Source organism: Aulostomus chinensis, chromosome 10 (assembly GCF_037954235.1).
Source record: "Aulostomus chinensis isolate RoL2024-O1b breed Wild chromosome 10, RoL_Achi_v1.0, whole genome shotgun sequence".
Taxonomy (NCBI): domain Eukaryota; kingdom Metazoa; phylum Chordata; class Actinopteri; order Syngnathiformes; family Aulostomidae; genus Aulostomus; species Aulostomus chinensis.
The window spans coordinates 10,888,612-10,908,380 of record NC_141329.1 but is presented as its reverse complement, the minus strand read 5'-3'; the positions used below and the strand labels follow the sequence as shown (position 1 = coordinate 10,908,380).

At 39.1% G+C, this 19,769-nt stretch overlaps 1 protein-coding gene across 1 annotated transcript; it reads left to right on the top strand.

The window, feature by feature from the left end:
• Positions 1–1,278: 1,278 nt before the first annotated feature.
• zbtb44 (zinc finger and BTB domain containing 44) lies at positions 1,279–19,287 on the top strand. Its single transcript, XM_086216003.1, has 6 exons — positions 1,279–1,582; positions 5,399–6,507; positions 8,636–8,720; positions 9,145–9,296; positions 10,693–10,993; positions 15,998–19,287. Exons 2-6 carry the CDS (start codon positions 5,445–5,447, stop codon positions 16,407–16,409), a joined length of 2,013 nt encoding a protein of 670 aa, XP_086072129.1. The 5' UTR covers positions 1,279–1,582; positions 5,399–5,444; the 3' UTR covers positions 16,410–19,287.
• The last annotated feature ends 482 nt before the right edge of the window (positions 19,288–19,769 follow it).

Here is a 19,769-nt window from a genome sequence, read left to right as displayed (position 1 = left end):
GTTATGAATAAATATAGTTCATTGCACTGAATATTCGACAGAATGGAAGACACAATATTTATCCAAAAAAGGAATCTTTGACCTTGTAACAGTGGACAGTTAATGAAACACAGATCAGAAGAAAACAAGTACAGTAAGTAGTAGCTGGAAAATGGTAAACTATTGCAGTATATGAGCAGGAAAATTCAAATTGCATGCAACATATCAGGTTCCCAGTGGTATAACAGGTAAGAACCATACACATAATTGTATTGATATCAGTTTAATTATATGGAAGCAGAGAAAAACTTAACCTGTATTTTTTTTTATAATTAATTGCAGATTAATAAAATAATCAATTAACTCATTATCACAACATAACGAGCTTTGTTATCTTGCAGTACTTATTATTTTTTGCTTCTCCCCATTCACAAGATATTGCAGTGTCTATCTTGTTATAGCAGTTTAAGCAAATATGGCTGTACTGCATTATCACAAAATAACGAAGCTTGCAATCTCATGTAATACAATAGCAGCTATTTATAAAACAATAAACATCTTTCTATCTTGAGAAAAAGGGTCATTTGTTCTATTATTTTGAGAGAACAAGTTATTTGGTGTTGATAAAATATTGTGAGATAACAACATAAATAAAATTACATCATGTGTAATGGTAGCCATTAACTAAAAAAAAAAAAAGTAAATAAATATCTATGGCAATGTCTTTTTGTCAAAAAATGTTTGGCAGTTGTAAAATGTACTTCAATGGATCCAAATAAATATCCCTTCAAAATAACTCCATAAATCTACACTAACGTGCAGCATTAAGGAAATAAAAAGCACTTGAAGGAACTTTTAGTGCATAAATTTTTTTTTTAATAATGGTGTGGGTGACAGTGAGGCCCTACCACATAAATCACATTCGACCTCAAGACCTACAGCTGCATTTACTGGCTTTCTGCTCACAATTCCTTGAATTTGTCAACCCACGGTAATCAATCTACAGGAAACATTACATTAACAGAGCACGTTACGTACGCCTGAAATACATGTTAAATAGTACCAAAAAGTATGAGAAAACATCATTTTCTGAACCAAACATTAGAATATCTATATGTAAAATATACAAATACATACACGATAAATTATAGCGGATCTGAGAATGCAGTTTTAAACTTATACAGTGGGATTTATGGTACCTGATGGTAGATAAACAGCGGGAAATCCTCAGCAGTGGACGAGTGTTGTACATGTTGGTAAATGTGAGACTTCCTGTTTCTTACAGTACGGTACAGTGACAGATGCGCATTGCATTGTGGGGATACAAATAGAGCGCTGAAAGGACATCGGGGAGCACAAAGGAATCAAAACAGCACCTCAAAAACTTTTAATACCAACTTGGTGTGATGTGAATTCAAATGAGCGGTAACTAAAGTGTTTGATTCGGTGGCTGGCAGGCTGGCGACTGCCTGACAAGCCCGGGGAATGTGAGAGCTCGGAGAGGCGGCAGGGCTCATCGCTGTCTCCGACTGGCACTGCTTTTTGTCAGCTGAAGTGTTTGCATCCCGAGGCCCAGTCGCTATCACAGGCCCCGTCGCAGAAGGTATAGTCCCACCGCACAGTCTGTCTCATGACGGTAGTCCTGCTGTCTATACTTAGAATCAACTACTTTGTTGTTCAAGGTTTGCTTCAGGCAAAGAAACTACTGAATAGCGCGGTGTAGTGTCAGCTAGCGGTAGCTAGCTAGCTAACGGGAGTAAGCTAATGTGGATCAGCCACTCCGTTGATGTAGTCGGGGTTATCCACGGTCAAACCGGAAATTGGGCCCTTTCGGCTTCAAAGTAAAAGTGAGTCGTAATGAATACAAACCGAACACGTGAGTGTATGTTTGGACCGAGCTATTTCATTGCTTCTGTATTAATTAATTAGTGTGGAAAAAACTGGTAACGGTGTTATGACCAGGTTTGATAAGAATCTTGAGCAAGCATTCGGTTGTTAGTAGAGTTGCCATTCTCTGATTGTGATCATTATAACATTAATCATGACCAATTGAATGCCAAAATGTGAAAGATGATTTTAAAAACTCAATATGAATGTACTCAGTTGCCCAACAGTGTTGTCTTAGAATGATGTTGCCTTTGCAGCGTTCCAATGACAGGTGATGCCTACATAACCTGTGGGAGATCTTAGATAGACATGTCAGGTGGCACTCTCCACCATTTACATCTAAACACCAACTGAGGGAACTTTGCTAGAAGGTATAATGTTCATTCCTTCAGTCTACTTCCAGACAAAGAATCTATACCAAGACAGGGATTTTTGTCTTGTGTTTCAATAGTTTTCCTAGACAATCTTAAATTGTTACCTGCCTGTATCCAATAATGTATTTTCCCAGTCTGCTAATAAATGAATTATTATTAAATTAAAAACACAGTAAAATCTGTTAAGACTGTCATGTCTTTTATTTTGGCAGCTGAACCAGGATGCACTGTACATCCACTGGATGATTTGATGTGGGAGATTGACATTTAGCTGGTGTCTGCTATACTGTGTTGCTGAAAACAGTTAAGCTCAGTATCTTGTTCACTAAATGTTTAGACGTGCTGCTCCTTGGTGCACTTTGATTGACAGGCTGTTTTTGCCTTTTACAAACAGTTTCAGTTCTCTTGTACTTTGCAAGTACGCAGTGTAACATAAACACTTTGAGAGAGCAAGGTTCTTGGCTACACCCCCTCTGCTCAATCACCATCACAAATCTATGTGAGTTGCTCCATGGCAGAAGAGAGCTTTTTATTTGCAGCTGCTCCTGGGTCACGGTGCATGTTTGGGGCTCTTGTCACATCAGTTTAATTAATCACTTTGAAAATGTTTCTAACAAAAAGTAAATGACCACAGACATCTTCTTTTGTAGCATTGTCCAGCTGACAAACAAAAAGCAGTGCATCCAAAACAGCTGTAGTGTTTCCTGGGGAATTGATTATCAAAACAGTCATTGGTTAATTGTAGTTACCTTTACACTAACAACCCTAAAGTGAATTTGTTTATATAAGCCAACAAATGCTTTTCAGGTAGCTCCCTCCTTATAACTTTAAAGCTAGATGTCACGCTTATTAAAAAGTTGTTTTGTTTTGTTTTTTTTACTTTTTCACAGCTTGGTTTGATACTATTGTAGAATATTTTTTCATCTTAATGATGTGTTCTACCCAAGAGGTTTAAAGTTTTACTTAACAAACTGGCTGTCTCAACTTTAAGTAGTGCGAAGAAGTTTTCTTTTTCTTTTCTTTTTTTTGTCAGAACGATCTCATAAGAGATCATGTAGCAAAACGATTCTCCTACAGGAGACATTTTAATGCCCTTATAGCTCTTTTCTATTAGGTGGTGCAAGCTAGATACTCTCCTGTTGCACCTCTACAGTCCAAGTCTATAATTCAGTGTGTCTTTACTGGGCCAGCGCAGCCCAGGACTATTTTCCTTTGGTCTGTGTGTGTGTGAGGGGGAGTGCGCTCTCCCTGCGCGAGCCCCTTCACTTAAGCTTTTGTTTGATGGAAAATTTCATGCCTCAGAGAATCCACATGTCTCGCAGACAGCTGCTGAGCATCCTGTAGTGCACTGGCCTCCACATGGGTCTGGCTTGCATCGCTGCACATATGCTTTGATTGTTGTTACATAACTTGGCATTTTGTCCTCTGTGCCCCCTTACCCTACACCCACCCACCCACCTACCCACCCACCTTTTCTTCACCTCAGGGAGCACCTTAGTGTCTCTATCTGTCAGTACACGATTCTTCCAGTTATCTTGTGTCCATCACCAGGGTATTTTGCACTAATACTCTCACGAGGTGCATATGTATGCAAAGGGTTACTTGACGTCTCATTTCACCTCTATTCCTTCTCCAGTGGTGAAGCGATTGTTTCACACCCAATTGTTTGACTCCTCGATGCAGTTCAGTTACGTAATCGTGACAGTTGCTATTCATGGGATTGAGTGATAAAACAAAATGTCTTGGCTATCACCAGCAGTAGTGAGAAAATTGATCGGTGGAATAGAATTAAACCCTCCTGAAAGTACAGGCATTCTCAAGAACAAAACTCAAGCGTCCTCCTCCAATATATCTCTTGATTGAGGAATGTGTTACAAGTGACACGCAAACAGCCGTGTAACAGGTGTGTGGTTCATTTACACCATAGACATGTAACATAATAGACTTGAACACATCATGGAGTCAGAAGGTAAGTTTAGATGATGAAAAACTGTAAAAAGGAGGATGGGTCAGCTCATCAGCAGGAAACCCCTTTATTATCTAACAAAAGTGGTAAAATTCACCTTTTTTCTGCTCATCCATAGTTGACAGTGTTACAATGGTCATGACAAACCTGGAAAAGTAATGACATTTGAAAATGTGGTTATTTCCAAGCCTGCAAATATTTTTGAATATATATATATACTTGGAAACATTGGGAAAAGTCATCGTTATAGGCCTCACAACTACTTGAAAATTAGCACAAAGATTGTTCAGATTAGATCTATGAAAATCTTAAATGTCTCCAACCAGGTAGCTCATCACTAAATGTATTAAGATTATTGAGTGTAATTCAGTGAAATATTCTTTTATGCATAAACAGACATGGCAAAAGAATGAATGGTCATGACAATTTGGCTCACAGGTGTCAAGAAGAGAGAGGAGAGGCAGCATGATAAGCAATTACACCAAAACATGAAAAAGTAAAGAGAAAAGAACCGATGATGTCAGAGCTCATCAATACTGCTGCCCTTTAATGATTGCCTTTCCATTCTTGGTTGATAATTTAGCAGCTTTTGCAATATTCTTTGTAATATGTATGTGGTAAGGATTAACAGTATTGGATTAACAAAGTTGTAAAATATTGAACTCTTTATATATATTTCAGTGGAAAATGTACATAGTTGCATATCTATATATTTCCATCCTTTACTCTTTTTTTTTTACCTTTTGTATTATTTTGTATTTATTGATGTTTTCTAACTTGACTAACTTGACTACTTTGAATTTGTTACTGTCAACAATGAATTTCTCAGTCTTGGGAAAAGTAAGACTATCTTACCTTTTTTTTTTAAATATCCAATATGCTGATGTTCTCCAACTAATTTGGGCAGTACCTGATATTTTGATGTCAAAATCAACTCAGTTACACGAAAGGAAACTAACTAAAGATGTGAGAGGCCATTATAGATATGTCATTTAAAATTGTCAATAATCACCATCTTTCACTTAAATGAGACCATTTATGGCAATTTTACCGTTGTATTGGCCAGTGACCAGGCCTGACAATATAAAGTAGCTGACAAGAAAAATGTTAAAGGAATTAACATTGATCAAACTCTTGCTTTGACAGTTTTTAATTTTCAAGACACAATATTTTTCTTCCCATTTCTTTGTAGGTCTGTAGGACACATTTCCTGTAGACAGTGAGAATCTGACTCCAGCATGGGGGTCAAAACCTTCACCCACAGCTCGACCTCCCACAGCCAGGAGATGCTGGAGAAACTCAATGCTCTGCGCAACGAGGGTCACTTATGTGATGTCACCATCAGAGTTCAAGACAAACTCTTCCTGGCGCACAAAGTTGTCTTGGCCTGCTGCAGTGAGTTCTTCCGCTCCAAACTCGTGGGCCGGCCTGAGGAGGAAGACAAGTTTGTGTTGGACCTTCACCATGTGACAGTTAGCGGCTTTGCTCCTTTGTTGGAATATGCCTATACGTCAACCCTCTCCATCAGCACAGAGAATATTATTGACGTCCTGGCAGCTGCTAGTTATATGCAGATGTTTGCTGTGGCCAGTACATGTTCAGAGTTCATGAAGTCTAGTATTCTGTGGAGCCCGGGTAATAACGGCAATAACACAATGGCGACAGACAAACCCCATGAATCAGCACCAGAGAGCGCCTCATCAAACTGTGCCCTAACACCACTGGATGGGAGCGTGTCTCCTGTGTCGTCTGACTGCAGCGTAATGGAGAGAAATGTTCCCATTTGCCGTGAGTCACGACGAAAAAGGAAGAGCTTTGTAACAATGGCGTCACCGGAGAGTCCGCTCAAATGCACTACACAGATGGTCACTACCTCCCCCCAGATCCCCAATCCATCCCCTTCTTTCTCAGACAGCACAGCCCAGCCTGTGGAGTCCTCGCTGGCCTTCCCGTGGACTTTCCCCTTCGGTATTGACCGGAGATTCCACTCTGACAAATCAAAGCTCCCAGAGAGCCCTCGCTGCCTAGACCAGGGAGCCACTGGGACTTCCGAGGTGGTGGTCGGCCGTCGGCTCAGTGACTTCCTGACATGTGAAAGCTCCAAGGCAGTGTCGCCACCAGTGCCAGCAGAGGAGGAAGACGTTAGGGTGAAGGTGGAACGTCTCAGTGATGAGGAGGTCCAAGAGACATCCTCCCAGCCAGTCAGTGCCTCCCAGAGCTCGCTGAGTGACCAACAGACAGTACCAGGAAGTGAACAGGTTCAGGAGGATCTTCTCATCAGTCCACAGTCGTCTTCTATAGGTGCGGCTTCTCTCCTGATCTGAATTGTTTGATTTGATATCTCACAGTTTAAATCAAACAAAAATAACAGACTCACCCTTGCCAATCCTTTAGTTAGACTGTAGTAAAACTAATGCAGTCCTAGTTTACATAATATAAGAACCTAGCAATAAAGCCTCCTGGCATAGATAATAATATTGTTTTAATGAACCATTTTGTATTGATCATTTGACCTGTATTGGGTTACACTGAGAGGGGTTTATATTTTGTCAAACATCATTCATTACAAAAAGGGGACACACGAGCTGATTATATTAAAATTTAACATTAAAATCCTCACAAAGGGAGGATTTATTGTAAAGCTGTTATATTGTAACACACTTGGTTGCACTACAATGTGAAATAACCTTTGGAGTATTTTCACAGGCTTACATGAATTTCTTGGAGACCACAACACTACCTAACCACAAGAACTTTTCTAATCCTAAACTTAATTTACTCAAAAATCAAGATTTCATCAAAAAGGGCACTTGATCTGTCATTAATTGCACTTGTTTCTCTAATTCACTAGCCCTAGGTGTTATTTATGTTCTAGCTACGGATTAAAGCAGAGAAAAGCACATCCTTATAACAGTGAAATGAAATAGAGACTGATATTAAAATGAGGGCAATTGAGGTAAATAAGTTCTATTTTCTTGTATTGAAAGAGCACATTGAATTTGAAAAGTTTTTTCAAGGATGCACAGAAGTGACGTATGTTGATATTGGTACAAATTTTTCCATCCATCCGTTTTCTTCCATTTATCCTGTTAAGAGTTGTGGGGGGGTGGAGCCTATCCCAGCAGCCTTTGGGTGAGAGGCGGGGTTCACCCTGGACAGGTCACCAGTCCATCACAGGGCCAACACATAGAGACAGACAACCATTCACACTCACAGTCACACCTACGGTCAATTTAGAGTATCAGTCAGCCTCGTCCCCTCTTGATGTCTTTGGACTGTGGGAGGAAGCTGGAGTACCAGAGAGAACCACACAGGAACAGGGAGAACATGCAGACCCCACACAGAAAGATCCTGTGCTGGAACCAGGCCTCGAACTTAGGACTTTCTTGCTGTGAGGTGACAGTGCTAACCACTGCACCACCGTGCCACCCTACAAATATTTCAGATAATGATTTTGCAGATTGCTGTTTTCTCTTGTTTTTTCCCCATAATGATGTTTTTTTTTTAAATTTCGCTTATACTACTCTTTGTATATTTTATACCTCACTCTGTGCCAGGGTAACAAAAATTAAATCTTAAAAAAAAGCAAACTATTTCAAAGTCTCTCCATTTCAACGCATGACCATTGGCCACTGCCATCTGTCAATGCTGTCTTGTTTGCTGATAAACTGATGAAAGTGAACAGGATGAATATCAACAACGATGATACACCAGCAATTTTTTTTATCATTTTATTTTCTAATTTAAATGGTCTGTCTGCTCCAGATTTCAACTTGTAGACAGGTTTGAGTACTTGCAGTCGGATTGATTAGCGATAAAATCAACATTGATTAGCGAGAAACAACTGTTTGCTTTTGCTCCCTAATCATTTCATTTTCATCAGAATCTGATCAACCTTACATTGCTTGCATTGCTTTTAATTGTATATTATATACAATGAATAGACTCTAACCAGTCATATTCCCATCATGTAGAATAACAGTCCTAGTGAGGAAGTATTTCTGTTCATGGGCTCAATTGCGATCCCTTTGTGCAGGTCAAAAGTAAGTTTTTAATACTGGCCTCCCTGTCCCCTTCCCAAATACATCAACAATCCCCTCCACTGGTTGGACTGATGGTGGCTATCATAACATATTAACCTCTCACCCAATTCAGGTTGTGTCTAAATTGTCATTACCAGTCTGACTCAGTTGCTTCATCCCACCTGTACACATGCAAGATTTATGTATTGGCCTCATTGTAAAGTCTAAATACTGCTCTGCCACGAGTCAAATCACAAAGGAAACATTTTTGTCACTGTTTCTCCAACTGTAGACCAGCACACGGGCCTGTGTGTAGGCAGTATCTTCTTCTAATCCAATTTAAGATGAGGTACGTCTGCGCTAGTTTTTAGTCAGAAATTAAAGGCCGTTTCTTCCTGTCCCTTCAGGGTCAATGGATGAGGGAGTGTCTGAGGGTTTGCCGTCAATGCAGAATACCTCTAACGCTGGAGGACATGCTGAGGATGACGAAAGGTATCGTGATTTGTTACGACTTGCAGCCAGGCAAGTCATAAGCAGTAAAGTATATATAGACATAAAACTCATAACTATGTGTCGGGCCCACACCTGTTTCAGTCATAAATTTAAATGTCATGTCAAAATGTCAAAGACGTGATACAATGTGATATAAAGAAATGCAGGTTGGATATTGGAAAAACCTTTAACCATAAATGTGAGGGCTGAAGTTGCTCCTAACTTGAAATCTAAGAACTGTAAAGGTAAAACAATCATATTTCACTCCTATGTTTTAAAACCTTTTTCAAGGTTTGTGTGAATATTCATATGTGGAGCTTAATTTTTCCTTTCCAGTATGAGAACACTTGCAAGTGAGGGAGGGTCTGAGGGTTTGCCATCCGAATATCTGTAACCTTTTTTTCCCCTCCTTTTGGTATTTCAGGTTAGAAGGTATTCAGTATCCCTACCACCTCTATATCAGCCCTTCTTCTCGGCCTGGCACCAATGGCCCTGACAGGCCCTTTCAATGTCCCACCTGCGGAGTTCGATTCACACGCATTCAAAACCTGAAGCAGCACATGCTCATACACTCCGGTGAGTAAAAACAGGAAATCTTTTTCAAATGAACTTAGCACTCCTTACTCATTCTGGGAATCTATGGAGAGTAAGATGTTTCTCAGCTGAAGTCACAAAGACCATAGATCATGACCGATCAAGACATCGCCCCCCCCCCCCCAACACACACACACACACACACACACACACACACACAATCACAATGTTGAATCACATGAATGCATGATGGGTTTTTTTTGTTTGTTTGTTTGTTTTGCTCTCATCGTCAACACAAATTCAAACAAGAGGTTTGATTGCCAGTACAAAGACAGGTGTGATGATTAAGGTGCATCCTTGTAAAATGAAGGTGAATGTTTATTCAAGTGGTTTTTGCATTCTTCTCTGTAATTTTAATTGTGTAAGGCAATATTCTTATTGTAAAGAGCTATGTCGCTGTTCCATCCACTGTGTATGAAGACAACCCAGAGGAGCTGAAAATCAAAACAAAAAAATCTTACGTGAAGTTTTACGCTTGTCCGTGGTTGCTATTATGAGATGATTCAATTCAGTGTTGGTCTTTTGATATGATGAATTAGATTTGAACTAAAGTGAGATCAGAAAGCCTTGAAATCAGAAGTATTCAAAGGAAATGCCCTGAGGTAGAAAGGCTGTTCAAACAGATTTTTTTTGTAAATGCTGGAAGTAAATATACCCACAAATGGCAGCTCACAGGTTGAGAACTCTTCCCTCTCAGTGTTATAAAGCTGATCAGTCAGCTCATAGCAGTTTGAAATGGAACGAAGGTAGCAATTAAAATTGGGACTGCCCTCGCATAGTGCTGCCAGGGAAATGCTGTTATACTCACAAAAACACAAGTGTTCCCCATAAAGCATCATGAAAATTGGCAGTTTTGTCAGACAGAATTCAGACCAAAAAAGTGTTTTGGTGTCAAATTGCCACCGAGTGGGCGATGGGCACCCAATTTGGCACAACCTCACTGGGCATGACCAATAACTGAGCCATGCTTTTGTGTTTACAAGAGTTCTAGTTGACAAGCTATTCAACACCATCTGTTTTGTCAGCTATATACAGCAAGTTGCTCAGAGAAATTACATGTTTACGTCAGGATAAATGATCACCTGAATGTTGCATGGTGAATGAATGCTGTACCTCCTCTTAGCCAGTAAAATGTTGAGTGTTCATTCAACAATTGTCAAATTGCAATTGGAATCCCTGAAATGACTGGAGGGAGAGTTGTTTTTATAGTTGATACAGTCCCAAATGAAGGGATACAGTAATTTAAATTGATCTAAGGTTTTGTACTCTCATTACCTGTGGTAAAAGTTAGTCATTAACCTCCCCAAACCTCACCCATGCATGATGTCAATCCTCAAGTAAGCTGACTGTTGTCTTTTTTTGTTCTTTGTTCCTCCAGGCATTAAGCCTTTCCAGTGTGACCGCTGTGGGAAAAAGTTCACACGGGCCTACTCCCTAAAGATGCATCGGCTGAAGCACGAAGGTAAACGCTGTTTCCGGTGCCAGATTTGTAGTGCCACATTCACGTCCTTCGGTGAATATAAGCACCACATGAGGGTCTCCCGACACATAATCCGCAAGCCGCGGATTTACGAGTGCAAAACGTGCGGAGCCATGTTCACCAACTCTGGCAATTTAATTGTACACCTGAGGAGTCTGAACCATGAGGCATCCGAACTAGCAAACTACTTCCAGAGCAGGTGAGGAGTCCCGGGGTGCTGACCCCCATTATTTATTCAGATCTCACCTGGATCAGAAATACCTTCTCAGTTAAGATTCTGATAGCTGAGAGTCATTGAATTATTCTTTTCCCTTATGACAGTGCTATAGAATTGTTTTGTTGTTTTAGTTGAGTTAACTTAAATAGCCAGACCAAGTGTACCTGAATTATTTGGCTGTATTTTTGGGGGGGGGGGGACTTTTCTTTTTCTCATTTGTTAAATTCATCATGAACATGAAATGGTATGTCACGCCTGATTTGGGTCTTTCTCATACTTTTGGGTCTAAATGAATAGTAGGTCTAATATATTGGAAGAGCTTCAACTATGAGCAAGAACGCTAACCATGGCAGCCATGAATTGCTGCAAAGTAATCCAACAGGGCAGTTGCCCACATCAAAGTATAAAACTGCATTGCACTGTCACATTTGCACAACAACTAGGCTTTTACTTTCATGATGAACAAATCTTCACATCCAAATAAAACTGACCTTATCAGGAGAGTTTGGACTACTACCACCACCACCACCATTACTACTTTTACTACTACTGCTGCTAATACTAAAACTAATACTAACACTAATACTCATACTTTAATTGACAATTTACTAATTGTTGACACAAACTGCAAAGTTTATCTTGTTTTTAAGCAGAAAAGTGGAATTTAAGTGTTGTTTTTGTTCAGCGGGATGAAAGACAGTACACAGCACTGGTGTCCGCTCTCATGTAGTCGCTCCTGTATGGGTGCTATTGTATGGGTGTTCCTGTATGGTTGCGCGTCAGTGAAGGAGTGCACTGCGCTGCCCCAAAAATAGAGCACAACTAGGAGCCTAGAGACTGTCTGAAGCTGAAGCTCCTTTGTCTGATCAGACCATCTCAAGCGCTCCAGCAGTTAAGTATGTTTAGACATGGTCATGACAGGTATTTATTACTTTACTATTTTGGTTCAAACATTTACCCACCAGCTGGCAGATTGGCCTCCCAAGATCCACACGCCAAATGGAAAATCTACCCGCATTTGGTAGGAGTTCATCTGGTAGGAGTCAGCCCTGATAGATACAGCACATTCAACCACTGAGCCGGCAGTGAAGGTAGTCACAACAGCGAATCAACGTCTGTGTGAAAGGGACAACCGCAGCAGTTCGCTGATGCTGTCAGGAATAGCTGAGTCGTCGCACCATCTCATTCAACCTCCAAATCTGAGTTGACTGATAAATTCTGAGGTTAGGTGAAAGGCAAGGTACAACCCAACTTTACAAAAGTTATTATGTGGATCTGACATCAGAACACAGGAAAGCATGACAGAAATAATTAAAAAAAAAAAAAAAAAAGAATCGCAGGTGTTTGGACCAAGTACCAGTTTTATTGAGGCTTCTCTGTAAAGATCATCCATTAGAAAAATAAAGAAGCACATGGAGCTGAAGTTCTTCCTTTGGATTGCTTTGCAGCTCTTTAGAGGTTTCTGGTTTCAGTGTTTAATATTTACTATTGTAATATTTCAATCCTGGTCATCATTTAGACTGGAAAACGTGAAAATATGTCCCAGGTTTAAAATTACCATGATTATTCTTCAAGTCTCAAACAACAACCACACCACAACTTGAATCAATCTGTTCATATAAAACAATGTAGGAAACCTGGGGGTTTGGTCTTAATTTGTACAATTAATCAGGTCCTTTGGTTACTTTAGAGTACGCTTAAACTTTGGTCATACAAACACAAGTTTAATCATGTTGTTATCTTTATGAATGGATTCTTCTTACTTTACCAAATCAAGTGATGTTTGTTTTTATCAGCGGCTCAGCCCACAAAGACTTATGAATGTCAGAACACAATGTCTTTATAAGGTCAGAATGTGTTTTTATTTCCCAGACTTTTCCACTTCTTAATCAACTCAAACCCTCACAGGTCGGCAGAACTCAAACAGGCCATTGACTCCTCAAATTTTTATTGTAGAAGGTCTCTGCCCGAGATCATAACAGTGTGGAAAATTCTCTGGAAATCCAGTCAGACTCTTAACTCCTAACCACAGTCTTCACATAAAAAGATATGTTAACTACATTGTCTTTTTTTTTTTTTTTTTTCTATGTTGCAGAATTATTGTCTGTGGCAAATTTAATTCTGCTCTTTCTATTATTCACTGTTTGATATCACACAGTATATGTAAAGTTAAATGTCTGGGTACCGTGATGGTTACAATCATGATAACAATATGCACGCAGGCACGCACACACACACACACACACACACACACACACACACACACACACAGTTCAAAAAGTGTCTCAATGTTAGAACCTAATTTGAAATATTAAAAAAAACTTTTCAGGGAAAAGATATGGGAATATGTTTTGTGGATTTTAAAATCTTAATATGTTGTTTATTTAAAAGATAATATAGAATAACCCTAAAGACTTTTGTCACCGATGCCGTACAAAAATGTGGTGTGAGGAATGTGAAAAATCCACTGACGATTATGCACACTGGGTCTGGTTGGAATTATCCACGGCACTCGTGCATTGTGCTTTCTATCCAAAAAGAAGATCATAGGCACGTTTTGTGAATGAGGTCCAATGAGTTTCCTCCTAATGATGTTAATCAGGACAGCATCTGTTAAAAGTGGGAATCGGAATCCATTTTTTTGCCCAAACCCGACCCAGGTCTAATAAAGTAGTAACTGAGCCCCACCCGAAAATCTTCAACATCCAAACCTGATGCGGTTAATATAAGTAAGAAGAGTTTGTGCTACCTTGTTATGCAATCACTGTATAGCCTCACTAAAGTGAACTACAACAGACGCAAAACTCATTTCAGTTAAACACAAATGACCAACAATAAATAAAGTAGCTGCAACTCCCAACCAACCGAGCTATAGACCTTGAAGCAGAGGCAAAAAACAATGTTGTGCAAGTTATTGCAATCAAAGTGGAACTGCTCATACAAGCCTGTTGATAGCCGCCATGCTGTGTGTGCGTGCGTTCGTGCGTGTGTATCTTTTGGGGGGGATGCTGAAGTCTTAGAGCAGATTTTTTCCGAATGTAATCTCTTAATAGGATTAATTTCGCTGAATATCTCTCATATGTACAATTAAAATAGGCAAAAACAAAGAAACAGGCATCCCGTCAGACTGTTAGAAAATGCTTGATAAATTCATGTATTCATAAATGTTGATTGGTCAACACAAATAGCTGGTGTATTTCACCTCTTTCATAGGCCTCAGCAAGTAGCCTAAGTTCTATTAAAATATGACCTGCTGCAATTTTGGGAGCGATAATATTTGTTAGAGACTAATTGTGAGTGAAAATACTATTTTGCGCTGAATATTTTGATGCTGCTGAGATTTCCTGTCTACTCGTCATATTCCACAGGCTTAAGAAAACATCTTAGTCTGCCATAGGTCCCCACAGTAATCACACCATATCATTTTAATACGCTTTTAAAAGAAAATAAAAATGATGTAAATATATCACATTACCTGGAATCGTGTAATGCGTATTGCAAGCTGTGCAATTGCAGCATCCCTCAAAAACAATTCTTTTTTTTTTTTATCAGAATCGCACAGCCATACCACAGCATAGAGCTGAACAATTAATCAGAATTTTATTGAAATAAGTGTAGCCTTGTGAATTTAGGCAGTGCAGTATTTGTTCAAGGCCAAATGTGAGTCATGCCAACGTGCTAAATGAAGTATTGGGCGGCATGGCTCAGGGGTAGAGTGGCCATCTAGCAACCAAAGGGTCGCTGGTTCGATCCCCGACCCCGGTGACCATGTCAAAGTGTCCTTGAGCAAGATACTGAACCCATAATTGCTCCTGATGAGTCGGTTGGCGCCTTGCATGGCAGCCTCCACCATCAGTGTGTGAGTGTGTGTGTGTGTGAATGAGATGACACTGTAAAGCGCTTTGAGCGCCGCTAAGGTAGAAAAGCGCTCTATAAAATTGAGTCCATTTACCATATTGTGGCTCTGCGGAGATATCCCATCATGCACAGTATTCAGAAAACATCTTTGCTCCGTACAGATCACGCCATATCATTATTAATATGTTTTTCAATTAATTTGTGCATAACGACAAAATAACAATTCCTCCAATATTGAGAATTTTATTATACATGCAAAATTGGTCAGTCAAAGTAGTCACATATTAATGTAGTCACACCTTAAAATAATTGTCTGAGTAATTTTTTTGACAATTTTTTTTTTTTTTGCCTAAATGATGATGTTTTGTCACCAGTTTTTTGTTTTCTGTAAAACTCGGGGAAAAAAAACGACAGGTGATTATTTTAAGAAAGCGACAATATTTTTTTCAAAATCATTCAGCCGTCCTACAGCAACAAATATTTGGACTGAACACCTCCTAAGGGCAAAGTTTAAGATGACATTTAAAACATATGATAGCATCATTGGAGCTATCTCACTTCCTGCAGACCTTAAAAAGTTAATAACCCTCACTTCAATTTGCCATTACATTCAAACAAAGTTACACACGGCTGGTGCAACCCAGTACAGATGACTAGGGAAGGCAAAAAAAAAAAAGGCCTACTGTTAATTTTTTTTATTTTTTTTTATTGAAAAACCTTTCAGACATGTGGTATTTGATGTGGAATGTTTTCCCCCTTCTTTCAGTTTCATGGTTAGGCTAGAAATGATATATATCCAAACTTTGATCCAGCTTGTCACCAAAATCTGACAAATGCTGCAGACAAGCGAATGTTATTTGGTTATGATACATATAACAGATATTTAGTGGTATTCTGCTCGCACACAAAGATAACCTCTTGATGGAAGCAATAACATCTGGAATCACAAATGTGCTCTAGGTATGGAAGCTCATTTCTCTAACCCACTCATGGTACACTTGATAAATTATCTTTTCAGTTCAAGACATCATTCATCACGTTATATCCTGAGTCAAGTGATCTGAAGTTAAGAGTTAAGATGGCAATCAAAGGGGCTGTTCACTCAAGGTGGTCTCTTCATCCTTGCAGTGATTTCCTCGTGCCCGACTACCTGAGCCAGGTACAGGAGGAGGAAGAGGCACTGGGAGTCCAGTATGAACTGGAAGAGTCCCAACATCACCCCGTCTACCCGGGCAGCACCTCCACCTCCACCGCCACTGCCGCCTCATCCTCCTCCTCAATTCAGATGCCTGTCATCTCCCAGGTTTCCTCCTCTACCCAGAATTGTGAAAGCTCCTCTGGCTTCCTTTCACCTGATTCCCTGGATCCCCTGGAAGCCCCTGCCTCGCTCAAGATGGATGCCGATGAGACGGCAGCCATGGCAGAGGAGACCAAGATGGACAACACTGTAGGAGGGAGTTCCCCGGAGGTGTTTGAAGAAGAGCAGCAGCAGCAGCAGCATAACCAGGCCAAGGAGCTGGCTTCTATTACCATAGAGTGATTCAAGTCTTCTGCTTGCCCGTCATGTCTTATTTTGCAGTCATGTCATATGGGAATATCTGTTAAAACGCTTGGACGGCTCAAAGGGTCGACTTGGACACATGCTGAAACCTCATCACATGAAGCCATCGAGACCCCCTGAGTGATGTTGTCTGAAGACTTCAGTTGCCTTGATGATGTTTTCGACACACAAGTGTTTGTTTTACACAAAATCCAACAATGTCAATTATGGTTTTCTTTGTTTTCTTTGCATTGACACTATAATTTTCCTGATCCACTGAGCTAAACTCATCGGTTCTTAGAAGTAGGATTGCTTTTCTTCCCATATGACGTGAATGCCCTGCAGCACTAGCTTAGTCTTAGCAAATGTGAGGTGTGTTAAATCCAAGCCTTGTCCTTCTTTTGGAAAAGTGCCTGAGAATTCCAATTTTAACAAGCAACTTGTAGAAGAAATTATCTTGACTTTGCCAACAGTGACAAATCAAGTCTTTGCAAACTGAGCTAAAGAAAAAAAAAACCCATTGTGTTTCCTTTGTAGTGATGATGCTTGTTTGTGAGGGCAGCGACTGTGTTAATCCCTCAGTGCCGACGCTGTAGGCAAACAGTTCAATGTCAATATTGTCTATATTGCAATAGCTTGTACTGTAGTTTTACTATTTGAATGCCGTGTATGTTGAGTGTTGTGAAATCTGATACGTCAGGTGTGTGTATGTATGTACATTTCTTTAGATCAGTATGGACTCAGTACATTTCATTTCAAAATGTTTAAAACTTGAAACAATATTTACAGAGTATTCCATTAAGATTTTTGTGCCGTATATACATTTCTCTGATTTATTACCTTTTCTTTTAACTGAACACTGTTTTCAAATGAAATTTTGTCTATCTAAAATGGTCATCTGACTTTAAAGCTTAGATGAACACTGATGCATATGCATATATGTGTATATATATATATATATGTGTGTGTGTGTGTGTATGTTTGTATGTGTATACATACATACCTATATGTTTGTATGTATGTACACACACATATATATGTATGTACATACATATACACAGATATATACAGTATATATATATATATATATGAATCCAAATCCAACCAAATAACTTAATAAATTTGAAATTTATGTTACAAAAAATTGTTTTTAAATCCCAATGAGGATTTCTTACAACTGCAGTGTTATATTCCCAAATGTGCTCCAAGATATAGTAATGTAGCATTTCAGGCCAGTGGAAGTGAGGCCTGCTGGTCACATGGCAGATTATATCCAGTCTTAAAGTTGGTTTGTGTTATTGATATGTGAAATGTTGGTCAACCTGATTAACCGACGCTGCTTATGTTCTACGATGTTGCAAGACCGTTGAAGTGAAACTTCACTTGGGTACAACATGATTGTCTTTTTTAGAAGTTTTATCCTCTTATGAGTTGGTGATGAAACCAAGAGCAGATGCAAACACACTGCGACGGCTGTTACCGATGACCAACACATGGTGATATATTGCTTGAGAAGCAATAAGAGTGTAAATTAATTACTTAAGGCAGGCCGATATGAAAAAAATCAGAATATTACGATACATTTTTATCTTTAAATATATACCACGGTATTTGCTGTGTATGGAAAAATACTGTCAGGTTATCCACTTGATTTTCATCAAATTGGTCCCGCATGCTAATGAGAAGTATGATACAAACAAATGAAAGTTTAACTTTCACCTGACATTTCAAGATTTTTAGCAGTATTTTTTTAATTACTGAGCTGTTCAAGCTCTAATATTTATCTTCACCCACTTAGTTTTTATGTCCACATTACTGATGATACTTTATCAAAAATCTTGGGTGAAACTTTTGCAAAAGAGCCCACAATTATCCTAACACCAGTGCCACAATATCAAGGTGTGTGGAAAATATCGTGATATTTGATTTTGTCCGTATCGCCCAGCCTAGAATTACAGACAGTGCGAGTTAAACAAGACTCTCTAAAAAAAAAAAAAGAAGGAAAAAAAATCCACACCAAAAAAATCAGAACTTCCAACTCTTGTTACTTATATTGCGCCAACATGGTTTCAATTCTATCCTAAGACATTGTTGTTGATTCTAATCATACCACACTGTGTGGTGACGGTCTGTTAGTTGAATGCTACTGACTTTAACTGGCTATCTTGTTCACTGAATTTGTCTTTTTAACAGATTTAAGATGATCGCAGCAGGATGTAAAACCTTCTAAACAGGGTTGATTGTAAACGTAGAGATGATTATTGCTGTGATGAGGAGGGGCATCAATATTACACTGTCCTGATTATGAAAAGCTGTCTTAAGAAGAGCTTCTTGTCACCCAGTGCCATCCTATTAGTCACCTTTTTCAAAGTTGTGCCATTTGCCCTTTTATCTGGGTACAAATCAAGCTTTTCCTTACGGGACCAAATGTTCTATCTCATTGGGGATTTTGCCATGGCAATCAGTAATTGCACATTATAAAAGGAGGAGATAATCATTCAGAGTGGTCCATGCTATCCAGCAAAGGGGCTCTGCTTTTTTCTTTTTTTTTTTGCCCCTTAAAACACTGTACGATGTTGTGCATTCAAGAGGCTAGCCTTAGTACATGGACCTATTAACTCTAGTTGCACAGTATCAAAGGAAAAAAAAGAACTTTCTCCATTTGTATGTTATGCTTTTCATCAGTTGTGTTTGGTGTTTGTATTCAGACAACTTTTTTATAATGAAATGCTGCTGTTTGTTGAAACGCAAAAGTGCCCAAAATATTTTTGTGAACTAATGGTGTGCAATAAATGGACAGGTGTTTTAAAAGTTTTAATTCTGTCTTTGGAATGTCGAATTATATATTCAAAGAGAGAGAGCGAGCGAGCGAGAGAGAGAGAGAGAAAAAAGAATGTATAATTTTGTTTTTCTTCAAATGTGACTGAAAGTTGAATCAAAGAGGCAAGGACCCCATTTGATCTGTGAAACAGAGGAACAAGGCTTTGATATCAAACGACTGGTTCTATTCAGCTCCTTTCTGTTTGTTTCGAAAGTTGCATGTTCATATTGTGAAGTGGAGAGCATGTCTTCAGTTGACGATGCGTTCTGTCAAGGCCTTATTTGTTGATCATACGGCGTAGCTTTGATCTGTCGTTCAGCATGCCCTCTTCTTTTTCTGTACGTTAATCCCTTTTATGTGCAATGTTTTCAAAAATATCTTGAGTATATACAGGACATGCCTTTTAAGTGTACATTTGATGTTGTACCGGTTTTTCAGTCCTTATGTTTTATTTAAAAGAATGAAAAAATGTATTAAAAAAAAAAAGGAGAAAAAAAAGACATGGTAGCTCTTCATAATGGCATATATATTTTTGGTGA

Coding starts and splice junctions, on each gene's coding strand:
- zbtb44 (XM_086216003.1), top strand. CDS start 5,445: ATGGGGGTCAAAACCTTCACCCACAGCTCGACCTCCCACAGCCAGGAG. Junction 6,508..8,635: donor TCCACAGTCGTCTTCTATAG/GTGCGGCTTCTC, acceptor CTGTCCCTTCAG/GGTCAATGGATGAGGGAGTG. Junction 9,297..10,692: donor GCACATGCTCATACACTCCG/GTGAGTAAAAAC, acceptor TTGTTCCTCCAG/GCATTAAGCCTTTCCAGTGT.